At 40.8% G+C, this 20,629-nt stretch overlaps 1 protein-coding gene across 1 annotated transcript in view; it reads left to right on the forward strand.

Annotated features, from left to right (window-relative positions):
* LARP4B (La ribonucleoprotein 4B) overlaps window positions 1–19,533 on the forward strand; it is a 70,790-nt gene extending 51,257 nt beyond the window's left edge. The window contains exons 7-17 of the mRNA XM_081931718.1: window positions 648–751; window positions 1,785–1,895; window positions 2,925–2,978; window positions 3,079–3,285; window positions 4,960–5,066; window positions 6,615–6,866; window positions 10,079–10,124; window positions 11,197–11,364; window positions 13,900–14,024; window positions 14,397–14,508; window positions 15,554–19,533. Coding sequence (XP_081787844.1) covers window positions 648–751; window positions 1,785–1,895; window positions 2,925–2,978; window positions 3,079–3,285; window positions 4,960–5,066; window positions 6,615–6,866; window positions 10,079–10,124; window positions 11,197–11,364; window positions 13,900–14,024; window positions 14,397–14,508; window positions 15,554–15,838 — 1,571 coding nt within the window. The 3' untranslated portion in view covers window positions 15,839–19,533. The remainder of the gene's footprint in view (window positions 1–647; window positions 752–1,784; window positions 1,896–2,924; window positions 2,979–3,078; window positions 3,286–4,959; window positions 5,067–6,614; window positions 6,867–10,078; window positions 10,125–11,196; window positions 11,365–13,899; window positions 14,025–14,396; window positions 14,509–15,553) is intronic.
* The last annotated feature ends 1,096 nt before the right edge of the window (window positions 19,534–20,629 follow it).

Below are 20,629 nucleotides of genomic sequence, written 5' to 3' on the forward strand. Positions count from 1 at the left end.
GACTACTTGAAAAAGCATTATAAGTTGTATGAATGTTAAAAAATGCTCCTTTCTAGGAAAGTACAGCTTCAGTATCGGTAAATTTTTGAATTGGTAAATAAGGCACAACAAGACAGAAGTGGTGTAATGAAATAATTTTATTGTGTTGAAACTAAAAATTAATGGATTTGGATTGAAATGTTTAGAGACCAGATATCACGATAAAATGGAAGATATATTATTATGTTTAAAATAAGTCAACAAATTGCTGAGGTTTTGGATCTACAGAGAATGCAGTGATCGGAAGATGGGGGGAGTCCATTAGATTTATGGAAATATGTATTTGCAATTTGAATGTTGAATATTACAAAACTAATAAAAATTATATTAAAAAAAAAATGAAAGGCTTCACTAAGAGGTGTGGTGAACACTCCAGGAGCCAAACTGGTTTATTTCAATTAGGGGCTTGAAAGATCTTTCCCAAAGTAAGTTGTTTGCTTGAGAGACTTGACTGGCATGTGCCACATTTGTACAGATTTATTTACAAACTGGAGATGAATAAGGTAACAGATCTTACTCTAGTCCTACAAAACTGCAGTGTGTGCAAAACAAAGCCTTGCTTAACTGGTTGAATTCTAAGTAACTGTGTTGTATGTGTCTTCCCCTAGCATTGCCTTTAGTCCAAGTGGACGAGAAGGGTGAAAAAGTCAGGCCAAACCAGAATCGCTGCATTGTGATTTTACGTGAAGTACCTGAATCTACTCCAATTGAAGTAAGTTCCATATACAGCAGTCAAACAATTCACAACATGCTTAAATAAAAATCCCACCCACCTTGGTTCTATATGGCTACAGCTTTAATTGTGATTCTCTCTCAGCTATCACTTGTGGCCAAGTAATCTTTTCTTCCATATAATATTTTCCAAGTAAGATTTTATTCCATATAATTGTGCATTCATGATATCACTCACAACTTTATAAAGCATACTAGGAAAACAATCCCACACTAAACCAATAACTAAATACCTGTTTAAAAGAAAATATTGAATTGCCACTGAGATGCCATTTATACCTTGTCAGAAAGACGTTTCTGGAGCTTTCAGACAGTGAGTGCCTCTCTACATGCTTCCACCATAAAGTTAAGGCTGCTCCTGGAAGACAGATTCCAAATCAATAAATGTAGAGCAATGGACAACATTTTGAGTGAGGTGTTCTAACTAGCTCAGTGACAGCAGAAGAGATCAAGGAGGTTGAATAAATGCTCTTTGAAGAGAAAGGGATGTTTTAAGAAATCAAAAAAGTAATATTGGTGTTCATATGCAGAGTGATATTAACAGTAAAACACAATTTCCTGAGTCATAAAGTTTGACTTAGGAACATCAATCAAGGGTGTATCTGCTGTTTATCTGTTAACTGAAGGTGAACACAGTATGTCTTTGTATTTACAGTTCATTGGGTAGTATCTGAACTATACTGGAATAGACCCAATTGAAATCAATGGACTTTAAATTAGTCATAGGTGTGACTTAGTCAGGTGCCACCCTGAAATTGTTTAAGCACCAACATCAAACCTTTAGGTGGCAGCCTTTGCATAGCTGAAAAGAAATCAGGTCCCTGGAATGATGGGACAGTGTCAGTACCCTGCTCCATAGCCCTTTTTTGTTGAAATTAAGGATAGTCAGTGATATTTTTGTGCCTGGGCACTTTTTGCCATCAGTTCTAATGAGGCCTTTACATTGCTTGGTCCTAAATGAACCTTCTGTTGTACTTGTCAGTGAACCCTCTTTCCCACCAATCTTTTCTTAGGAGGTCGAAGCACTCTTCAAGGGAGATAACTTGCCTAGGTTCATCAACTGTGAGTTTGCCTATAATGACAACTGGTTTATTACATTTGAGTCTGAAGCAGATGCACAGCAGGTAGGCTCTCACTTTTTTGTTGCGCATATTTAGTTTGTGTCAGTTATCGTTTTTGGAGATTGATTACAGTGACTCTTGACTGAGGTGGTGTGAACAGACCTCCACAAACAAAGTTGGTCCATAATACAATGTTCATGTAAGAAATGGCAGGAAGACATCATATACTTGCACAGAACAGCAGCCTTCATAATTCAGAGAAATTCATTGTTGTCTAGTCATGGTTTCCATAATTAAGTCTAGAATACATGTACTTCTTGGAAATTTTAAATCCTACTAAAAGCAGTGATTCAGCCAACTGCTGTTGATTACGATAAGTCTTAATTGTGCCTTTCTTGTCTGGGCTGCTCTCAAAAGCTGGTTTAGACCTAGAGTGGAATTTTTGAAATGGAGTAAGTAGCTTCCTGCTGCCATCTTTACTGTGATTTTAGTACCACATATGATCATTGCCAAGCAGGGTTAACAACATCATCATCATCATCAACAACAACAACAACAACAACAATAATAACAAAAACTCTGGGCGGCTTCCAAAGAAATATTAAAATACTATAATACATCAAACATTAAAAGCTTCCCTAAACAGGGCTGCCTTCAGATGTCTTCTAAAAGTCTGGTAGTTGTTGTTCTCTTTGACATCTGGTGGGAGGGCGTTCCACAGGGAGGGGGCCACTACCGAGAAGGCCCTCTGCCTGGTTCCCTGTAACTTGGCTTCTCGCAGTGAGGGAACCGCCAGAAGGTCCTCGGTGCTGGACCTCAGTGTCCAGGTAGAACGATGGGGGTGGAGACGCTCCTTCAGATATACCGGACTGAGGCCTTTTAGGGTTAAAATGAAACCTGATAATGCCTCTGACCATATGCTGAGGACCTGTCTATAATCCAGTATAAACCTGAATTGGACCCAAGTATTCTTAAATAGGGAAGAACTGATATTGTTTGTGTTAATATCTGTGTGTGCATAATGATATACTTTTTCTTGTTAACTTACTACATCTGCTGCCTTTCACACAAACATATTTTTCACTCTTAAAGGCTTATAGATACCTTAGAGAAGAAGTGAAAACCTTCCAAGGAAAACCAATTAAGGTAAATATGTTTTGTTTTTAGTGTTCACCGAAATACTTCTGAAAGTGGTCGTCGTTCTCTAAGGCTGATTCTTCTAAGAGCATGCTCTTCTGTCTTCTAGGCAAGAATAAAAGCAAAGGCTATAGCTATAAATACATTTTTGCCAAAGAATGGATACAGACCTCTGGACATGAACATCTACACACAGCGTTATACAACATCATTTTACATACCTCCAGTATACAGCCCCCAACAGCAGTTTCCACTGTACAGCTTAATTGCCCCACAGACGTGGTCAACAACACATAGCTATCTTGATCCATCACTGGTAAGCACTTCAGAATCATTCGTTTGTTGCTTTTTAAATGTTCATGCTGTTGCTTAGTCTTGAATATAACCAGGGCATACTAGATTCAGCTTATAGCTCCATAATAACTGGCATACTTCCTGAATCTGTTTTACGTACTCTTACTTCTCAGCCCATATATTAGCATTACACCATGTTTCTCATTTTTAGATAATTTTGTAGCAGCAAGTCAGAATAGCTAAAGACAATGAGAAAGAAGGCTTCTTGAATTTTTTGAATTCTGTTAAATCCCCTTCGGTGTAAATTGAAGTGATGTTAGGAACTAAGGACTTGATTATTTATCCTCATAATCTCAAGACCAGGTGTTACGCTCAAGCTACATATTAAGTAAAATTGCAGGGCAGAATCCTCATTGCATTTCAGACTTCCAAACTACATGCAGTGCATAAGAGGTTTTGACCTCAGCCTCTCCCTTACATGCTAACTTTCTGCAGACACAAAATGTTTTTTATGTAAAGGAGCAGTTGATTTGAGACATCCACAGCAGTTGGCTGTACATCCAGAATACATAGGTCTTACGAGGAAGTATGCTTCATTCTCCTTCCTTTTTGCAATCCAGTGTCCCCAGGCACATGTTGAATATTCTCCATGCAAAAGGAAGATGGGTAATTTGGAAGAGAAAATTGGTTGAGACCCAGGACTGGGCTGTTTCTGATCATAACCTCACTTCTGATGAGTACTTCAGATAGTTTCCTTGGAATTCATGAAAACTGTCCAGAATACCCATATTTTTTGAGAAGCCATAGCACAAGCATAGCACTTGGGTCAGAGATAAAAGGCAAAAACATAAAATAAAAATGTTAAGTATGTCTTTTTGAATGCCAGTTGCTGGGAATCACAAGTTGGGGGTGGGATGCACTCAGATCAGGCTTTCAGGTCTCCAAATGCTTCTGGTAACCTCTAGGTTAGATTACTGCAACACATTGTACTTGGGGCTGCCTCTGAAGACAGTTCGAAAACTTAAGCTGGTGCAGAATTCCCTACCAGAGCAAGACAGTTTGAGCATATTACACCAATCCTGGCCCAACTGCACTAGCTGCCAATTATTTTCTGGGTCCAATCGAAAATGCTGGTTTTGACCTATAAAGCCATAAACAGCTCAGGGCCACAATTATGTCAAGGGCCGCCATCCTGGACCTTGCAATCATCATCTGAGGCCCTTTTTTCATGCTCCCCCTCCATAAGAGATCCAGAGGATGGCAACACAAGAGCAGGCCTTTTCTGCGGTGGCCCCCCATCTGTAGGATGTTCTCAGGAAGGTTCACCTGGTGCCTTCACTACATATCTTTAGATGCCAGGCAAAAACATTACTCTATAACCAGGCCATTTAAATGTGTGTTCGGCAGGGTGATTATTGGTTTGCTTTTGTTTTATTTAGCATTTTGTGTTCTCATTTTGTATTTTTATGTTGCGAACCACCCTGTGATCTTCTGAGGAAGAACAGCATACTAAATAAATTAACTAACTGAAGTGGTTCGCCACTGTGAGGACTGGATCCTGGTCTAGCTGGGCTATACACCTGGGCCAGTGGGTGCTGATCTTAATGTAAAAATCAGTCCTGTGATGTCATTTCAAGAACTCTTGAGAGTCTCTTAAATCTACAGCTGTGTAACTTGCAGTACTTCTGTTCCATAGGTAACACCCTTTCCAAATACTGGATTTATCAATGGTTTTACATCTCCTACTTTCAAGCCTACTACTTCTCCACTGACTTCACTCAGGCAGTATACACCCAGAAGCAGGCAAGTTCTGGAGATAAGTTTTCATCTTTTGCGCTGCTAAGTTATATATGTCATGGGAATTGTTGGAATGGCATTTGCCAGGAGTATGTATCACTTTGGGAGGTTCACTTCTCTTGAATACTATGGTCTATCCTCACTTTATAATTTTATAAAGAACCATTCCTGTGGTGCCTCTGGTTACGAACTTAATTTGTTCTGGAGGTCCGTTCTTAACCTGAAACCGTTCTTAACCTGAGGCACCACTTTAGCTAATGGAGCCTGTCACGCCGCCAACACACGATTTCTGTTCTCATCCTGAGGTAAAGTTCTTAACCTGAGGTATTACTTCCGGGTTAGCAGAGTCTGTAACCAGAGGTGTTTGTAACCCGAGGTACCACTGTAATTGGTTTTTTATTTTTTTAAAAACCCAGACCTTAATTACAACCCTGGGTTATGTTAATGTTACAGTAGCAATTTGAACAATTGATTAAGGGAAGTGGCCTATGTGACCTCCCCAAATGGAAATCTATGCTGCTAGGAGGAATAATAATTTTACAAGAATTGCAGGCGTTGTGTATTCATGAAGTGCTGTGGCCACAGATCTCAATGTGATGCGGCAGGCTTCTTCTAAAAGAGACATTGTTGGCTTCTAGAGCCAGAAGAACTGAACTACATGAATGTGAAGCAGTGGGAGGAGAGGGGATGATGGCTGGGAGGAGAATAGAGTCAGTGTTGGAGCAGAAAGGTATTTAAAATCCCCAAGGGCAGGTACGTATAGAATGACCACTCTGTCTTGACTGTGGTTAAAAGATTAGAACAGACCATAAAATCACATACAGTGGTACCTCGGGTTAAGAACTTAATTTGTTCCGGAGGTCCATTCTCAACCTGAAACTGTTCTTAACCTGAAGCACCACTTTAGCTAATGAGGCCTCCCGCTGCCACTGCACCACCGGAGCACGATTTCTGTTCTCATCCTGAAGCAAAGTTCTTAACCCGAGGTACTATTTCTGGGTTAGCGGAGTCTGGAACCTGAAGCGTTTGTAACCTGAGGTACCACTGTACCTCTACCCCGGAGTAAATTCCACCCTCCCATCTTATCCACTGGTTCAGGCTAACCAGACAGAGAGTTAACCACAGTTAAGATTGATGCCAAGATCTCCGTCGTGGTTAAGGTGGACGGAGCGCACATTCTCATGATGGAAGCCATTGCATCTACAGAAGCACCAGGCCTTTCCATAGAAATAGACTTTGTAGAAGTAAATGTATCTTCTTTGTAGAAGATAGATTTTGAGAAGAAGACAATTGTTACAACTTGTCCTGATAAAATTACAGACCTTTGTCATGTTATGTAATAAAGTTTCCTTTGATTGCTCTAAAAGATCACGCCACATTTTCCCATGAGTGTTGGGTGGATTCCCGCAACAGCCTGAACAATTTATGTATTTGGTAAACATTTGCCTTATGCTATAAAAGGAATAGCCTTTAGAAAGTTCTTCAGCGCAGTTCTGGAAGTTGTCTGCAGATTTTGCACGATGGTTTAAATTATGTCTTTTGTTTCTCCCCCAGAAATCCCAGCAAATCACATCTACGGCATACAATACCCAGTGCGGACAGAGGGCCAGGACTTTTAGAGAGCCCTACAATATTCAATTTTTCTGCTGACCGCTTAATCAACGGCGTCAGGAGCCCGCAAACAAGGCAACCAGGGCAAAACAGGACACGGATGCAAAGTACGACAAGTTATACCAAGCGCGAAGTGGGCAGTGGTCGAGTAGAACCTGCTGCCTTAGACTCATCCCCAAGCTTAGGTAGAGGAAGGTGAGTACTGGAACATTTATAAAGCACTTTTGTTGACTAAGTGCTGCTCAGAGCTCAATTAAATCATGTGTTTCCACCATGTGGGAGTAATGAAAAGTGGAAGATGAAACCCCAGGTGAGGAGGGAGAGTGAATTGCGGGGAAAGAGAAAAGAAAATAACTTTTAAAAGCCTTTTTTTAAAGGGTTTTTGTATAAATGAGAGGCTGAGAAAGAAATTCCACAGATGAGGTGCATCTAAGAAAACGGGCGTGCAAGAACTGAGAAGATGCTTACTAACAAAAAGATTAGAATCTGTATTGACACAAAGAATTGGCAGACTGAAGTGAGTGGGAAGATTTCTGATGGCTACATAAAGAGGACTGCAACAGTTTGGAATGCTTCTAGGGCAATGAGTCCAAGAGAGGGAAATAATTGCTTGTAGAAAGAGGCATTAACATGGTGACAAGTCGAAGTGAAGAAGTACTGAACTAAAAAAAGAAACATCTGGTTGCGAAAGTGTTTTGGTGTTAAACTAGGGTCCATATCAAAATATGGCAAACCATATTCAATAATAACATATTTCAGTTGCTTTAATTGTTATGTAACTAATTACAATTTGGAAGTTGCAATTTAGCTTACTTATTTATCCTGCCTGCCTTCAGTTATGGAGTCCAGGACACTACTCATGTGGCTCCCATGCAGGTACTGGCTAGGCTGAGACCTGCTTAGTTCTACCAAGGTGGTGACCTCATTGGCCTTCAGACCTTGTCCTCGGATCCTAGAACCTTTGTTGCTTGGTGCTCTGTGATTCGACAGGGAGAAATTGTGTTCAGAATGAAGATCACAAGTTGGCTGTATCTGGTCTTTTCAGGAACACAAATACTTTATTTGGTGGGGGTCAGTTGATATTGCACGGGCTAGGGACAAGAATGTTAAACTCGGTAAGGAAGATCAGCCAAGAAAGAACTGGAGGGCACAAAAGACATCTTATTAATCTGCCAAACATTCCTTTTGGTTTCTAAGCCTTCAACAGAGCTTTCTCTGCCAGAGTGGTGAAACTGGAAATGTGGTGGGTGGGGATGGTGTTTTTGTAAGAGATGTTTTTTAGGAAGCCCAATTCCTTGCCAGAAATTTATTTCTGTGCTGCTTGAATGGTCTGAATAGGCATGGCTTTCTGTGTGTGCCGTCATTGCAATGTAAATGCTTATTGGACCTGGCACTTCATTAGCATTGATAAGCGGTGGTTTTCAACTTTTCCTCTTGTTTGTTTCCAAAAGTAGTGCTCTGGACACCTTTTTATTTTACTGCAAATCTATGAGATATTGAATTTTTTTCATTCTTCCCCTATCCCGTCATCTGAGTGCAGATTGATAGATTTCAGTAGGTATCTGTTGTCAAGCTACTGTCTTACATTCTAGCCCTTGTGCCTGGTGTTACTGTGCTAGCTCTTATTTGCCATTGCATACTCTTATTCTATGAATGCAGTCATTTGTTGCTACCATTTGTAATACCAAAACTGCAGAGAGAAATGGAATCGAATGGAGTGGCTGGAACCCTCAGCAGAACTCAGCACTTCAGTCTTTTTGGTCCTTTATAAAAATCTATTACTAATCAGCCTCATGTGCATTGCCATTATTTGTTACTTAGAAAGCAGAAGGGAATTGTGAGACAGTTGCTTACAAAGGATTTAAGTCTCCTGTAAACTTGCAAGAAACCCCAAATTCCTAGTGCTGTAGATATTTATACAGGTACCAAGCCATGGTATGGATAGTAGAACAATGTAGCTTGCCTTGGACAAGGAGCACTAACACTATGCAAGAGAACGAAAGCAACTGCATGATGTCCACGACAATAATGTCTCATACCCAGTGGCATGGCGTGGGTTGTCAGCACCTGGGGCAAGGCAAGTAATTTGCACCCCCTAACCCAGGTAGGGACAGAGAGCTGCGAGTGCGAGCGCCCCCCCCCCCGATGTTGCGCCCGGTGCGGCCGGCCCCCCTGCACCCCCCACGCTACGTCACTGCTCATACCAAACGTAAACAAACTGTGAGAAAGACACTATGAATAAAAAATGGAGACGTTATTTGTACTTTTCCTTGTTTATATGTTTGTTTTGTAACACAAGGAAATCTTGAATAAAAAGAACTTCTTTTTTACAAACGACAGGAGCAAGAGCACCATGTACTTGGCTGTGGCATAGTCAGCCCTTAATCATTTGGGACAAAAGCACAGAAAGACATGGGGAAAATAGTGGTGGGGAATTTGTTTGTTTGTTTATATTCGCTCCTATTTCCCTGATGGCCCCAGCCGGCTTTCAGATAAAAGCAAACCGAAGAAAGCTAACTGCGATTATCCCAGAATGTATTATTTATCAACATATTTTTCATTGACAAAAATTGGAAAATGAAGCGGTAATGCAATCTTTGCAGCTTAATAGTTGAAATGCAGGTTATTTAACGTGTGTCAGGATTTGATTGTATTCTCTGAAGAACAAGAAGGCTGTACAGGTGAATGACTTCTATCAGCTTCCTATGCTTTAAAGTTCTAGCCAGAGAATAATGGCAGCACCTGTACTTTGGAACTCTCTGCCACTTGAGATAAAGCAAGTGCCTGCACTGTACTCTTTTTGGCGCCTGCTAGAAACATTATTGTTTAAACAAGCTAACCAGATGCTTAGAAAGCTGAGGTAACTTTAATCTGTTTTAACTTTGCAAGTTTCAAAGTAATGGCTGTGAATTTTTCTCAACCTTCTTGTTTTATCTGTTTGTAAGCCGCTTTGAGCTTGTGTTTTTTTTTACAATCAAGTGGTGTAGAAATTTTAGGAATTATATAAATAAATAATATTCAGGTGAAGGTTACAAAGACTCAAGCTTGCAGCACACCACAAGTACTGGAATTCCATTCCAAAACCAGGACCTGCCAGTTAGAAAGCATGCTGGGAAAACTAATTGCTTGTATTACCTTTGCCTATTTAGCATCCCCTTGCTTTTATGAATAGGCAGGTTAAGTAAATAATATGACGTGGAGGAAGTTACAATGATGCAGCCGGGGAATTAAGGTGACATACAACATTATTCCACCTCCCTCCCAAAAGATCATATCCTCCAAGCAACTTTGTGAGGTTGATAGGCCAAGAGATAAGTGTCTGGACCCAAGGTCACGTAGTGAGCTTCTTACCAGCGATGCACAGAGCAAAAGTAAGTTTCTTATTACATTGATTTTTTTGCTTCCAGGAAAAACTCGTATGGCTATCGAAAGAAGAGAGAAGACAAGTTTACGGTGAGTTTGTTATGGCTACAAATATCATGAATGACATAGTAATACATGAAATGATTGACGTGATATAATTACTAAAGAATAAAATACAGTCAGTAGCTCCTGAGGGTCGTGAGGTAAATACCAAAGCTGGAGCAGAGTCATTTTTTTCCCATCAGGGTTACTGAAAAGCAGGCTTTGCTAAAATGGTCCTCACCCACCCCTCTACTATTTCTCCTCCCAGGCAGAGACTAGTCTGCTTTCACTGGAAGGAGAAAATCCCCATAACAAAATGGATAGTAGATCTGCTTCTTTGTGAAATTAAGGTCATGCAAATCCTCCTTGATTCCCATTTCCCCCAACCCTTGTCTCCTCTTGGTTCCTTTTTCCCTCCCAATTCTTTCTCACCCCATTTCCAAGCCATTTTCCTCCTCTTTTGAGGTGGCGTCTTATACACTATGAGGGGTGTTTTGTGCATTGAGATGTGCCCCCCCTTCGGTGTAGTTCCTCCCCCAATGGCTGCATCTGGTTGATGACCAGCTTCCTTTAAAACGTTCTCCACCTGTGCAATGGTAGAAACAGCCTTTTCAATGAAGTATGAGACTTGCAGGTTCTCCCTTTAAGTCTGCCATCATTTTCAGTTTGCCTGTAGCAAACCAACTGGGGCCATGATCAAGCGAGTGTGGTCTCTGTGGAAACATGTTTCCATGTGCATAGCTGACATCTCACTTTACACTCCTCATATTTCACAAGTGCTTGAACATGAGTAGTTCACATGTGGTCATCTGGATCCTGGCCTGGGTCTATGTCTTCATGTATCTTAGTCCCTTAAAATGGTTTTTGGAACTATACAGATGGTTCACAAAGAACTCCTTTCATTTTTGTGGATAGAAATGATAATCTATATGACTTAATTTTGTTTGTTAAAGAAGTCTTTGGAGAATATTGGGACATAGGTGCGTATAGCAGTGTGGCAATAATTTGTTCTTTTAAAACAACAACAACAAGTAGATGACTAATGTTAAGATGTCTTTAAAAGTTCATAGTCTTTCAGTGAAGCCTAACACTTCTTACCCGGCACTTTTTTCTTTCGCAGAGAGGACAAACGCAGTCTCCACCACCACCAAAGCCTCCATCCCCAAGTTTTGAATTGGGACTGTCCAGCTTCCCTCCATTGCCTGGAGCTGCTGGGAATCTAAAGACTGAAGACTTGTTTGAAAACAGACTATCAAATGTGATAGTAGGAGGAACATCGAAAGAAAGAGTGAGTATGCAGCTGGACTGGGCAGGGGATCTGCAAATGAAGGAATCCCCTCCCCTAGCGATTGCCTTTTTTCTCCTTTGGGAAGCCTGCTTTGTGCTGTGGATCGATCTGTGACACTTGTGCAACATTTGTCAGAAAAGAGTTAATGCTAGGTTGCAAATTCATCTGAAGTGGGGCTGGCTTTTTAAATTGGATTTCAGTAAACTGATGTAGCTGAGTAACAGACAGATTTCTTAAACAAACCTACATCTGTTTGTGGAACTGGTCCACAGAGTTACAGATAGGTAGCCGTGTTGGTCTGCCATAGTTAAAACAAAAAAAAAATTCCTTCCAGTAGCACCTTAAAGACCAACTAAGTTAGTTCTTGGTATGAGCTTTCGTGTGCATGCACACTTCTTCAGATACACTGAAACAGAAGTTTCCAGACCCTTCTATATAGTGAGAAGGTGGGGAGGGCTATTACTCAGAAGGGTGGTGGGAATGGGTGATTGGCCACCCTTCTGAGTAATACCCCTCCCCACCTTCTCACTATATAGAAGGGTCTGGTAACTTCTGTTTCAGTGTATCTGAAGAAGTGTGCATGCACACGAAAGCTCATACTAAGAACTAACTTAGTTGGTCTTTAAGGTGCTACTGGAAGGAATTTTTTTTGTTTTGGTCCAAAGAGGTTCGTATCAGTGGCCAGATGGACTTGGCAGTGACACAGAACCCTTAGTATCATAGATGCATAGAGTTGGAAGCGACCCTGAGGGTCAGCTAGTCCACCTCCCTGCAATGCAGGAATCTCAACACGTGGTCCCCCATCCAGTTTGAAACCACACTGGACTCTGCTTAGCTTTGCAAATCTGCCAGCAGTTTTATTGCTGCAGCACCCTCTTATTGATGATCAAAGAAAATCTGCAAGGAAAATTGTGCTGTTTCAAGATATGGTTGCCCTTGCCCAGATGCAAAGCTCATAACAACCATCTGTAAAGGTGCCACCTTCTACTTAATAAGATGAATAGTCAATCTTGCCTTAGTTTTAATACCTGAATAGACTTCTGAACGGTTTAGAAGCAGAAAAGCCAACTACACAAATATACATCCAGAATTAAAGTACAGTACTATCATCACTGACAAGGAGCTCTCCAGAGGGTTTGGTCAGAGGTTCTCTTGGACCTCTAGTGAGAGATGGCATCGAATTAACATGAGACCTTTTCACTTGTTGCAGAAATGACACCTGGCACAAAAAAGTAGCAGTGTGGGATTTTCCTGTTTGTGGTGCCAGCCAGTCATGCCTTCTTACAGCATGCTCTATTCCATAACACACACACCCCAGATATTTTGAAACCCCAAACCCTTCCCCCCCTACTGTAAACCTTGGGGTTCCCTCAGTCTCTGCTCCCTCTTGTTCATTCTGCCTGCATAAGGATCCACACTCAGAGAATTGAATTTCTCATGGTATACATGATGGCTTGTGCTGGTCTACTCAGCTGTAGCCACTACCAAGCACTGCAGTTTATTCGATACTCCTGCTTGGAATAAAAGGCTTGGGTGCAAGCAACCCTGTGCAGAGTCCTGTCTGCTGAATAAAGCATTCTCACTAATCCCTTAAAACCACTGCTAAGGGTTAGGGGTCATTCAGAGTGTTGTGTGGTGTGGCATAGATGAAATCAGCATACAAATTAAAGGCCAGCATCCAACCAACGTGTTCTGCCAGCACAAGCATTTATGCTCATGCAACAGAACTTTCCTCGCTTCTTCACCCTGCATGCACCTGCACCCTCTCCAAATCTGCGCTGGGATTGGAGGGTTGGAGGAAGGCCAGATTTAGAGGGCGCTTGTTCGCACAAGCAGCGTTCTGCATCCAAACCAAACAATTCCTTAACTTGTTTTGAAATCTTTGGAGCTATTGCTCTAGGTCAGTGGTTCTTCTTTCTCTGGGCCACACTTTCAGAATAAATATTTGCTCACGCCACACCAATTTTTTATTGATAAGGAATACATTGGAAAACAACAAGGAACCACTCCTAGCAGTGCTTGATTTATAACATAGAACACAGCTGCTTTATAATATGATCATGGGGCATCCAGAAAATATTAAAAAATGCAGCGACATAAGAACATGATTACAGATAGGTAGCCGTGTTGGTCTGCCATAGTCAAAACAAAAAAAATCCCTTCCAGTAGCACCTTAAAGACCAACTAAGTTAGTTCTTGGTATGAGCTTTCGTGTGCATGCACACTTCTTCAGATACTGGTATCTGAAGAAGTGTGTCTGCACACGAAAGCTCATACCAAGAACTAACTTAGTTGGTCTTTAAGGTGCTACTGGAAGGAATTTTTTTAATAAGAACATGAATCATTCCCACACACTTGATGCTCTTGCTCTCTTTTTGAAAAGATATCTATCGATACTATACTACACTGAAATGTTTAACTGCTTCTTGGGCTCTGTTGGAATCTTTTTTCCAAGTCTGCTTCTATGAAGGCTTTGAGTGTATGTTTCCTTGAGTTGAAATGCATTTGAAATGACCCAAAATTTGTTTTCTTCAGAACCTCAGCGCGACTACTAGTACAAACACTATTCCATCAGGAGTTCCTCGAGAGCCTTTGTTGCCAGTCTCTTCTCCTCTACCCGGGACGTTTGAAAGGTCTCCTTCCCCATCCCAGCCTCCTGAGTAAGGACTTAATTATACATGGCTTTAAATATACTGCTCTGAATCAACAGTTTGCATTTTCCATCATCAAAAGGTTAGGTGTGACACTGTGTGAATAGCTCTTGAAAAATTCAGTTCAATAACACCCCGTGCGTGACCCCCAGCAGTAGTCTAGAATTTACTTTTAATCTTGCATGCTCAAACACTGACTTTAAGCCTGACTCTCAAAGAGGAGAAAAAGCATCATTTGCATGCATCCAAAGTGGGAGGAGCGAATGATCATTGGTTCCCTACAGCAAAAGACAGGAATAGAGGCTTCTGCATGTTGACTTTTAGTGTGCTGAACGCAAAGTTGTTCATTACGTTCACATGTTGCTTTGTACTACTTTGCAGTGACTCCAAAGTCATGGACAAGCAGCAGAGAGAGACCCCAAATATTGAAAGACTTTCTTCTGTACTCACTACCGCTTGCAAATCAGTACAAGTCAATGGGGCTGCTGTAGCAGTAAGTGCATTTGACATTCATTAAGGCATTCTCTGTTTAATTAGTACCTTCTGTCCTCAGCTATTAAATGATGGAGGAGTTATTTACTGCAATAAAAAAAATCAAGAAAATTCCAAATGACTTGGCTTCCTGAGAACAAAGAAGTTGAGGGGAGGTGGGGTGGAGAAAAGGAGAGCTAGAAATCTGCTCTGCTTCCCTGGTGTCACCTACTTTCTTGGCATTACCTGATGGCTCTCATGGCCACCAGGTGGTGAGAACTTCTGTGATCAGTTGAAGTGCCCCAAATATGCCATGCCCTCAGCAGCCACAATACTGCTTAGTGAGCTGCCTTTCAAATCATTGCGGACACATGTTTGTTGCACTACTGGTCCTACCTAATTTGTTTAAGACACTTATTCCTGTCCTGAGAAGTTGGGAGCTCCAAGGCTGCTGATGGGCAAAATTTTAAAATCATAATAAATGGCCAACAGCTTAAATGGAAATGATTAAAATTAAGAAAACACGAAACGGCAAAAGGAGAATGACACAATAAACTGAATCATGATGAAAAGAAAAATGCCCGTTCTTTATGCCAAATAGATAAATGGAACAGAATAATTGTTGCCAGATGTCTGAACACCCAGCATAAATGTTGGATTTGAAAGTTGTTGCATGCTAGGAATCAGGAATCCACAATTTCTGTCTTGTGTCATCCATGCCTTTTCAACTCTGCTGCGTGTTCTTCCCCCACCTGCCCTGTTCTCCCAAGCAGTTGTCCCAAAGTCTGCATGTCCATCTCTACTATGTCAGACTGCTTGCCCCTTATGCGTCAACCACTCGAGCTGTTCCAACTCCCGTTGAGACAAACGTGCTTTCCCAAGTTCTTAAACGGCAGCTCTTGTTGGTAAAATGAAAATTCTAAGCACGGCTTCCTTCCCAAATCTTGGAGCGTGACTGAGACACACTTTGGTAGCCGCGCCGTTCCCCTTGATCGGTCTTACCTTTGCTGCCCCAAATAAATGTCGCTGTTGTGGTATAGCTCTGTCCTGTGCTTTTGATCACGCAGGAGTTGCGAAAACCTAGTTACGCAGAGATCTGTCAGAGGACAACCAAGGACCCGTCACCCGTGCAGCCCCCAAAAGAACAGAAGCCAAACACTGTCACCTGTGGGAAAGATGAAAGGAAACCCACAGAAACACTAGAGAGAAGCAAAGAACCCCCTCCTGTGAAGTCCAATCCAGGACAGCCCAAAGACCAGAGGAGACAGCCGTCAGGGCGCAAGTCCCCACCTCCAGCCGTTGGGAAACGTCTGACAAAAGAACAGAGCACCCCTCCCAAATCTCCTCAGTGAAAGTAGTGCTTAGGAGGAGGTTTTAAAAGTTCTCACCATGAAGTAAACCCATGTTGCCACTCAGAGTACAAAGAATGAGTTGCTGGTTAGGAGCTTGCAGTGCGTATTATATATATGAAATGCCTGCAAGGTAATTTTTTTTTGTTTCTTTGTAAATCAGATTGTTCCTCCAATTCTCTTGCTCTCCCCCCCCCCCCACCAAATTCCCCTTGAGCAAATGGTCTACTCTGTCAGGGTTTAATTAATCTAAACCTTACATTTAGGTTGGTGCTGAACTGGAGGTGATGCCTAAAATCCTTTTCTTTTCCCTAAAGGGAAGACGTATTCATCCGGGGGTGGGGGGGAGATCAATTTTTTTTTATTAAGCCTCCATGTGGCTGTGTGAATACAAGCTCTATCTAATGAGTTATTTTCCTAATCTATTAAGCAGAATAATGCTGCTGTAGTTTTTAAATAACTGGTCTGTAAGTACATATCTTTAAAAAAAAAAAGAAACTCCAGAAGACTAGTAACAGCAGCTAATATTTTGAGTGCAAAGAAAAGCAGATGTTTTATAAGCAGTAAGACAAGTTTGATGTTCGGTTGTTTTTTTTCCTTTTTTAAAATTTTGGCTGCTGTAGCACATCAAATAAATTACACTTTTAAGGTTTCAAAATACATACAATTCTAATGTTTTAAATTTCAACCATTTTTTCCCCCTTGACGAAATGTGAACCTGATAAAGATCACCTTCTCTAAAAGGTTTTGTTTTGATGGACTTGCAAGCAAGTAACCAGCTTCTCAATCCAGAATAAAATGGTTTCCTGAATATTCAGGAAAAGAGAAAACAAAGCACATTGTGAATAAACAATAATAATAATAATAATAAAGTACATAAGCCCTTGCAAAATGGCAGGTGCCTGCTAATGGCTGTTTTTCACAAGATAGCACAATAGCACTCTTGTGAGGATGATCTCAATTCCCCCCCCCCCCCAAGCCGGAGTAAATTAATTTTGAGTCACTACTGTCCTTACTGGTTTACCCCTGTGCTCTGTGTAGGTTTTTAAATCTATGCTAAAAGTGCTCTTTGAAAGAGTTCATATCTTAATCAGCCTAAGTGCTGACACCTTTCTATACCTGCATACATTGGCATATGGATTTAATTATTATTTTTCAGTCCATGGGATAATGGAGTTCTCTCTCTTTTTTTTGCGTGTGCATATATGGTAAAGGAAGAGGTCCCTGTTTCTGTCTGGAGTGAGCTTTGTCACACTTACTTACTTCTAGAAGTGGCATGCTTTCTGAAGGACAAGGATGCACTAAATTAATGAGTTTCTAATAAAGTTGACTATAAATTATTTTTGTTTTTAAATGCCTAAAGTTTTTCTTTGAGTGTTTAAGCAGCAGATGGTTCGGATGAAAATGTTTTCCTGCTGAATAGTTTATTCCACACACAAAAAAAGGAGGTTTATTTAAACAACTGATTTTTTAAAAGAATTATTTCCATCCAATATTTAAAGACTTGAATTTTATTTAAACTTGAAAATGACTTTGCCTTAACTTTTGTATAAGACAGCTTATAGTTACTGAAGTCTGATCCTCTCATGGGTTCGTGTGGGTGGCATATACAGAATTACTCAGTTACAGTATGTATGTATTGTCACTGGTCTTACTGGGTAAACACACTGTAGTACAGGAAGTAGCGGCAGTTTTTTGTAATATACCTTAAAAGATCTTAAGCAGTTGATCTTTTTCAAAATGTTGAAAATCTGTAAATGGAAATAGTCAATACTGTATTAAATATGTGCACTTGGAAGTGTGTGCTTTTGCTTGTACAGGTGTAAATAATCAGAACATATAAAAAGGTACCATTAAAAAACTGATAAAAATTATTGATATATTATAAATGTTGCTGTTGAGCTGGATGTAGATAAACTAAATGTTGTGGTTTGAATATTACTTTAATTTGTTTTTTCCTTGTTTCTTTTACTTTATTCTGGTGTGCTGAGCTGATTCTGCCTCTTCACTGCAAAAGGGATTTGGAGAAAGTCTGTCTTAAAAGCCCTGACATTTTAAAAACTCTCTGGAAGTGTGTATTTTGACCAGTATGAAACATGGTTATGCAATGTAATTTTCAACTCTATGACTTATAAGCTGCGATTTTATTTTTTTTAAAGAACCGGAATTGGAAAGAAATGACATTGCCACAATTACACAGCCCCAGCGTTTACTCAACCACTCTTAAGGCCAAAATATTAGCAAGTACATATCTCGGGATTTGTTTCCTCATAAAACACGTAGGGCAGTTGAATTCTTGACATAGGTTGCTGCTATTTTAATTGTCCTCTTAAAAGAATAAAAAATAAAAAAACCCAGCCTGCTTTTTGCACTGCAGAATTTAAAATAAGCAAGCTGGGATCTGTTTGTTCCTTCCTGAAAAGGCACACTTTGAGAATTCAAAATCAACAAACTGGGACTGTTGTTGGGTTTTAATGTTCATCCCTTACCCAATGAGCAGTGGGGAAACGGCAGCTAGATTGGGGTATGGTTTGGGCCAATGATAAGATTCCTTTGTTTGCCTGTTGAAAGCATGAAGGAAACAGCTGCAGATGAAGTGGGAAGTGGCTGCAGCGAGTGTGTGGAGCTAATCATTACAGCCAACTGAATATATGCAGACCAGCAGGTGGATTGTTACTGTTCTCATGCATTCGGCTGCCACTTGTGCTAGGATAATACACTGTAATTCTCACACAAATAACAGTCTGTGTAAAAGAGTTTAAAACTTTACTGCAATAGCTTTATAAACAATAAATAAATAAAAAGCAAAAAGTGTCATGCCAAATAACTTCTCCAATCACTTTAATACTTTCCCAGCCAGACTGTACAGGGCTGCTGGAACAGAAGTTCATATCCCACAGAGTGTTTTACATACAGCTATTTAGTTCTGCTAATTTTTATTTTATTTTGAAATTTTAAAACCTCCCCTGAAAGCTGAGATTCTGGTTAGAATGATCAGGCTGGGCCCATTACAATTGGACTCCTTCCCCACCCACCCAACCACCAATCCCAATTTGTAGGATTCCTTTGGTGCTCATGTATAAAGACAGCTTTTCCTGAGGCTGTCTGTTCAAGAAATGTATTTAAAGCTAGAAATTTTTGCTTCTGGAGGGGGGGGGGGAATTACAATAATTTTCCACCCAGCTGCCCCACCTCAATTTTACATACTGTCACACACACAAAACAAAACTTGTCAGGCTCATTTTTATATATATATATTTTTGCTTTTTATTTTTTATTTTTGCTGCCTCTTAGCTAAACACACATAACCAGTGGGCAACGGGATGCCCTTACTTGTGAGTGTGATGCAGTGTATCATGAACAACCACTGACTGTAGGGGTCTGCACCAGCCTCTGTATCCCCCCTTTCAGCTTGCTGCAGCCCTTATGTATTGTGTAGCCTGTTACACCGATAGCAGCAGACAATCGAAGACACACCTGGCGAGGGCAGCAGCTGCCAAGTCACAAAACAGGAGGTGTAAAATGGAGGCCTTTTTCCCCCCCCCTGAGGGTGTTTGTTTTTGTTCTTCTTCCATTTAAGACTGGAATCAAGCTTACATGTAAACTATTGGTAATTTAAGTTTCCTTTTGTGTCATAAAATGTACAACTGTCTAAAACTGTAGGTTATGAAAAAAATAAAGATTTAGGCACTGTTGAATTTCTCTTTTTTTAAATTAAACTTCTTACAACAGTATTTTTCCACTTCCTTTGTCTTTGCACCCACTCGTGTGTAGTTGTCGTCTTGCTGCTTCAGAGACACACGCCAGGAGTTCCTTTGCTGCAGCCGTAACATTTCCGCGATTTAATGCGCTTGCAGAGCAATAAATGCTGCAGCCAAAAAAACTCTGGACATCTTGCCCATTTGTGCAAGGAGTTTGCTGCTTCGTGGCTAAGCTTTTCGACCAAAAGTCCATTGCGGGTTCATATTGGGCAGATTGTGAGAGCGAAGTTTTGGGTGGTGGGTTTCTGTTTTGCTTTAAATAAACCTTGTGTATGGATTTTGGATTGAAATGCACTACGTGACTCTGATTTTCCACAGACCTCTCAAATATTGATCAGTAGCATTTTGCTTATGCCTCAGTTGTATTTGATGCCCCTCCAATATGAATGGATTTTTCTGTGATACATGCTGCGGTTGAACTACACATAACTCTTCTAGAGCTGAGTGCCATCAGTTACCGTATTTTTCGCTCTATAAGACGCACCAGACCATAAGACACACCTAGTTTTTGGAGGAGGAAAACAAGAAAAAAAATATTCTGAATCTCAGAAGCCAGAACAACAAGAGGGATCACTGTGCAGTGAAAGCAGCGATCCCTCTTGCTGTTCTGGCTTCTGGGATAGCTGCGCAGCCTGCATTCCCTCCATAAGACGCACACACATTTCCCCTTACTTTTTAGGAGGGAAAAAGTGAGTCTTATAGAGCAAAAAATACAGTAATCCTAAACGTGGGTGCTACTCTAACCATCCATAAGCAGGACATAGACATTTTCTGGAGCACCTCTGAGCATTGTTCTTGTTTTCTGCCCACCTCGGCAGTGGGAAATCAAATGTACATCATGACAAGGTTCTCAAATTGGTACTGCCAAATGGTCTGTAAAGGCTGCTTCATTTTCTTAATAGCGGCTACTATGCCCAGAGGCAATTACAGCTAACCATTCTTCTTGGATCTCCGTCTCCTTGTTTTGTGAAGGAAGAGTTGTTATTTGCTCACTGCAACCTTCACGGCCTTCTGCTAGAGGGAATAAGGAAAT

The sequence above is a fragment of the Podarcis melisellensis genome (assembly GCF_964234715.1).
Source record: "Podarcis melisellensis genome assembly, chromosome: 12".
In the NCBI taxonomy this organism is placed as follows: Eukaryota; Metazoa; Chordata; class Lepidosauria; order Squamata; family Lacertidae; genus Podarcis; species Podarcis melisellensis.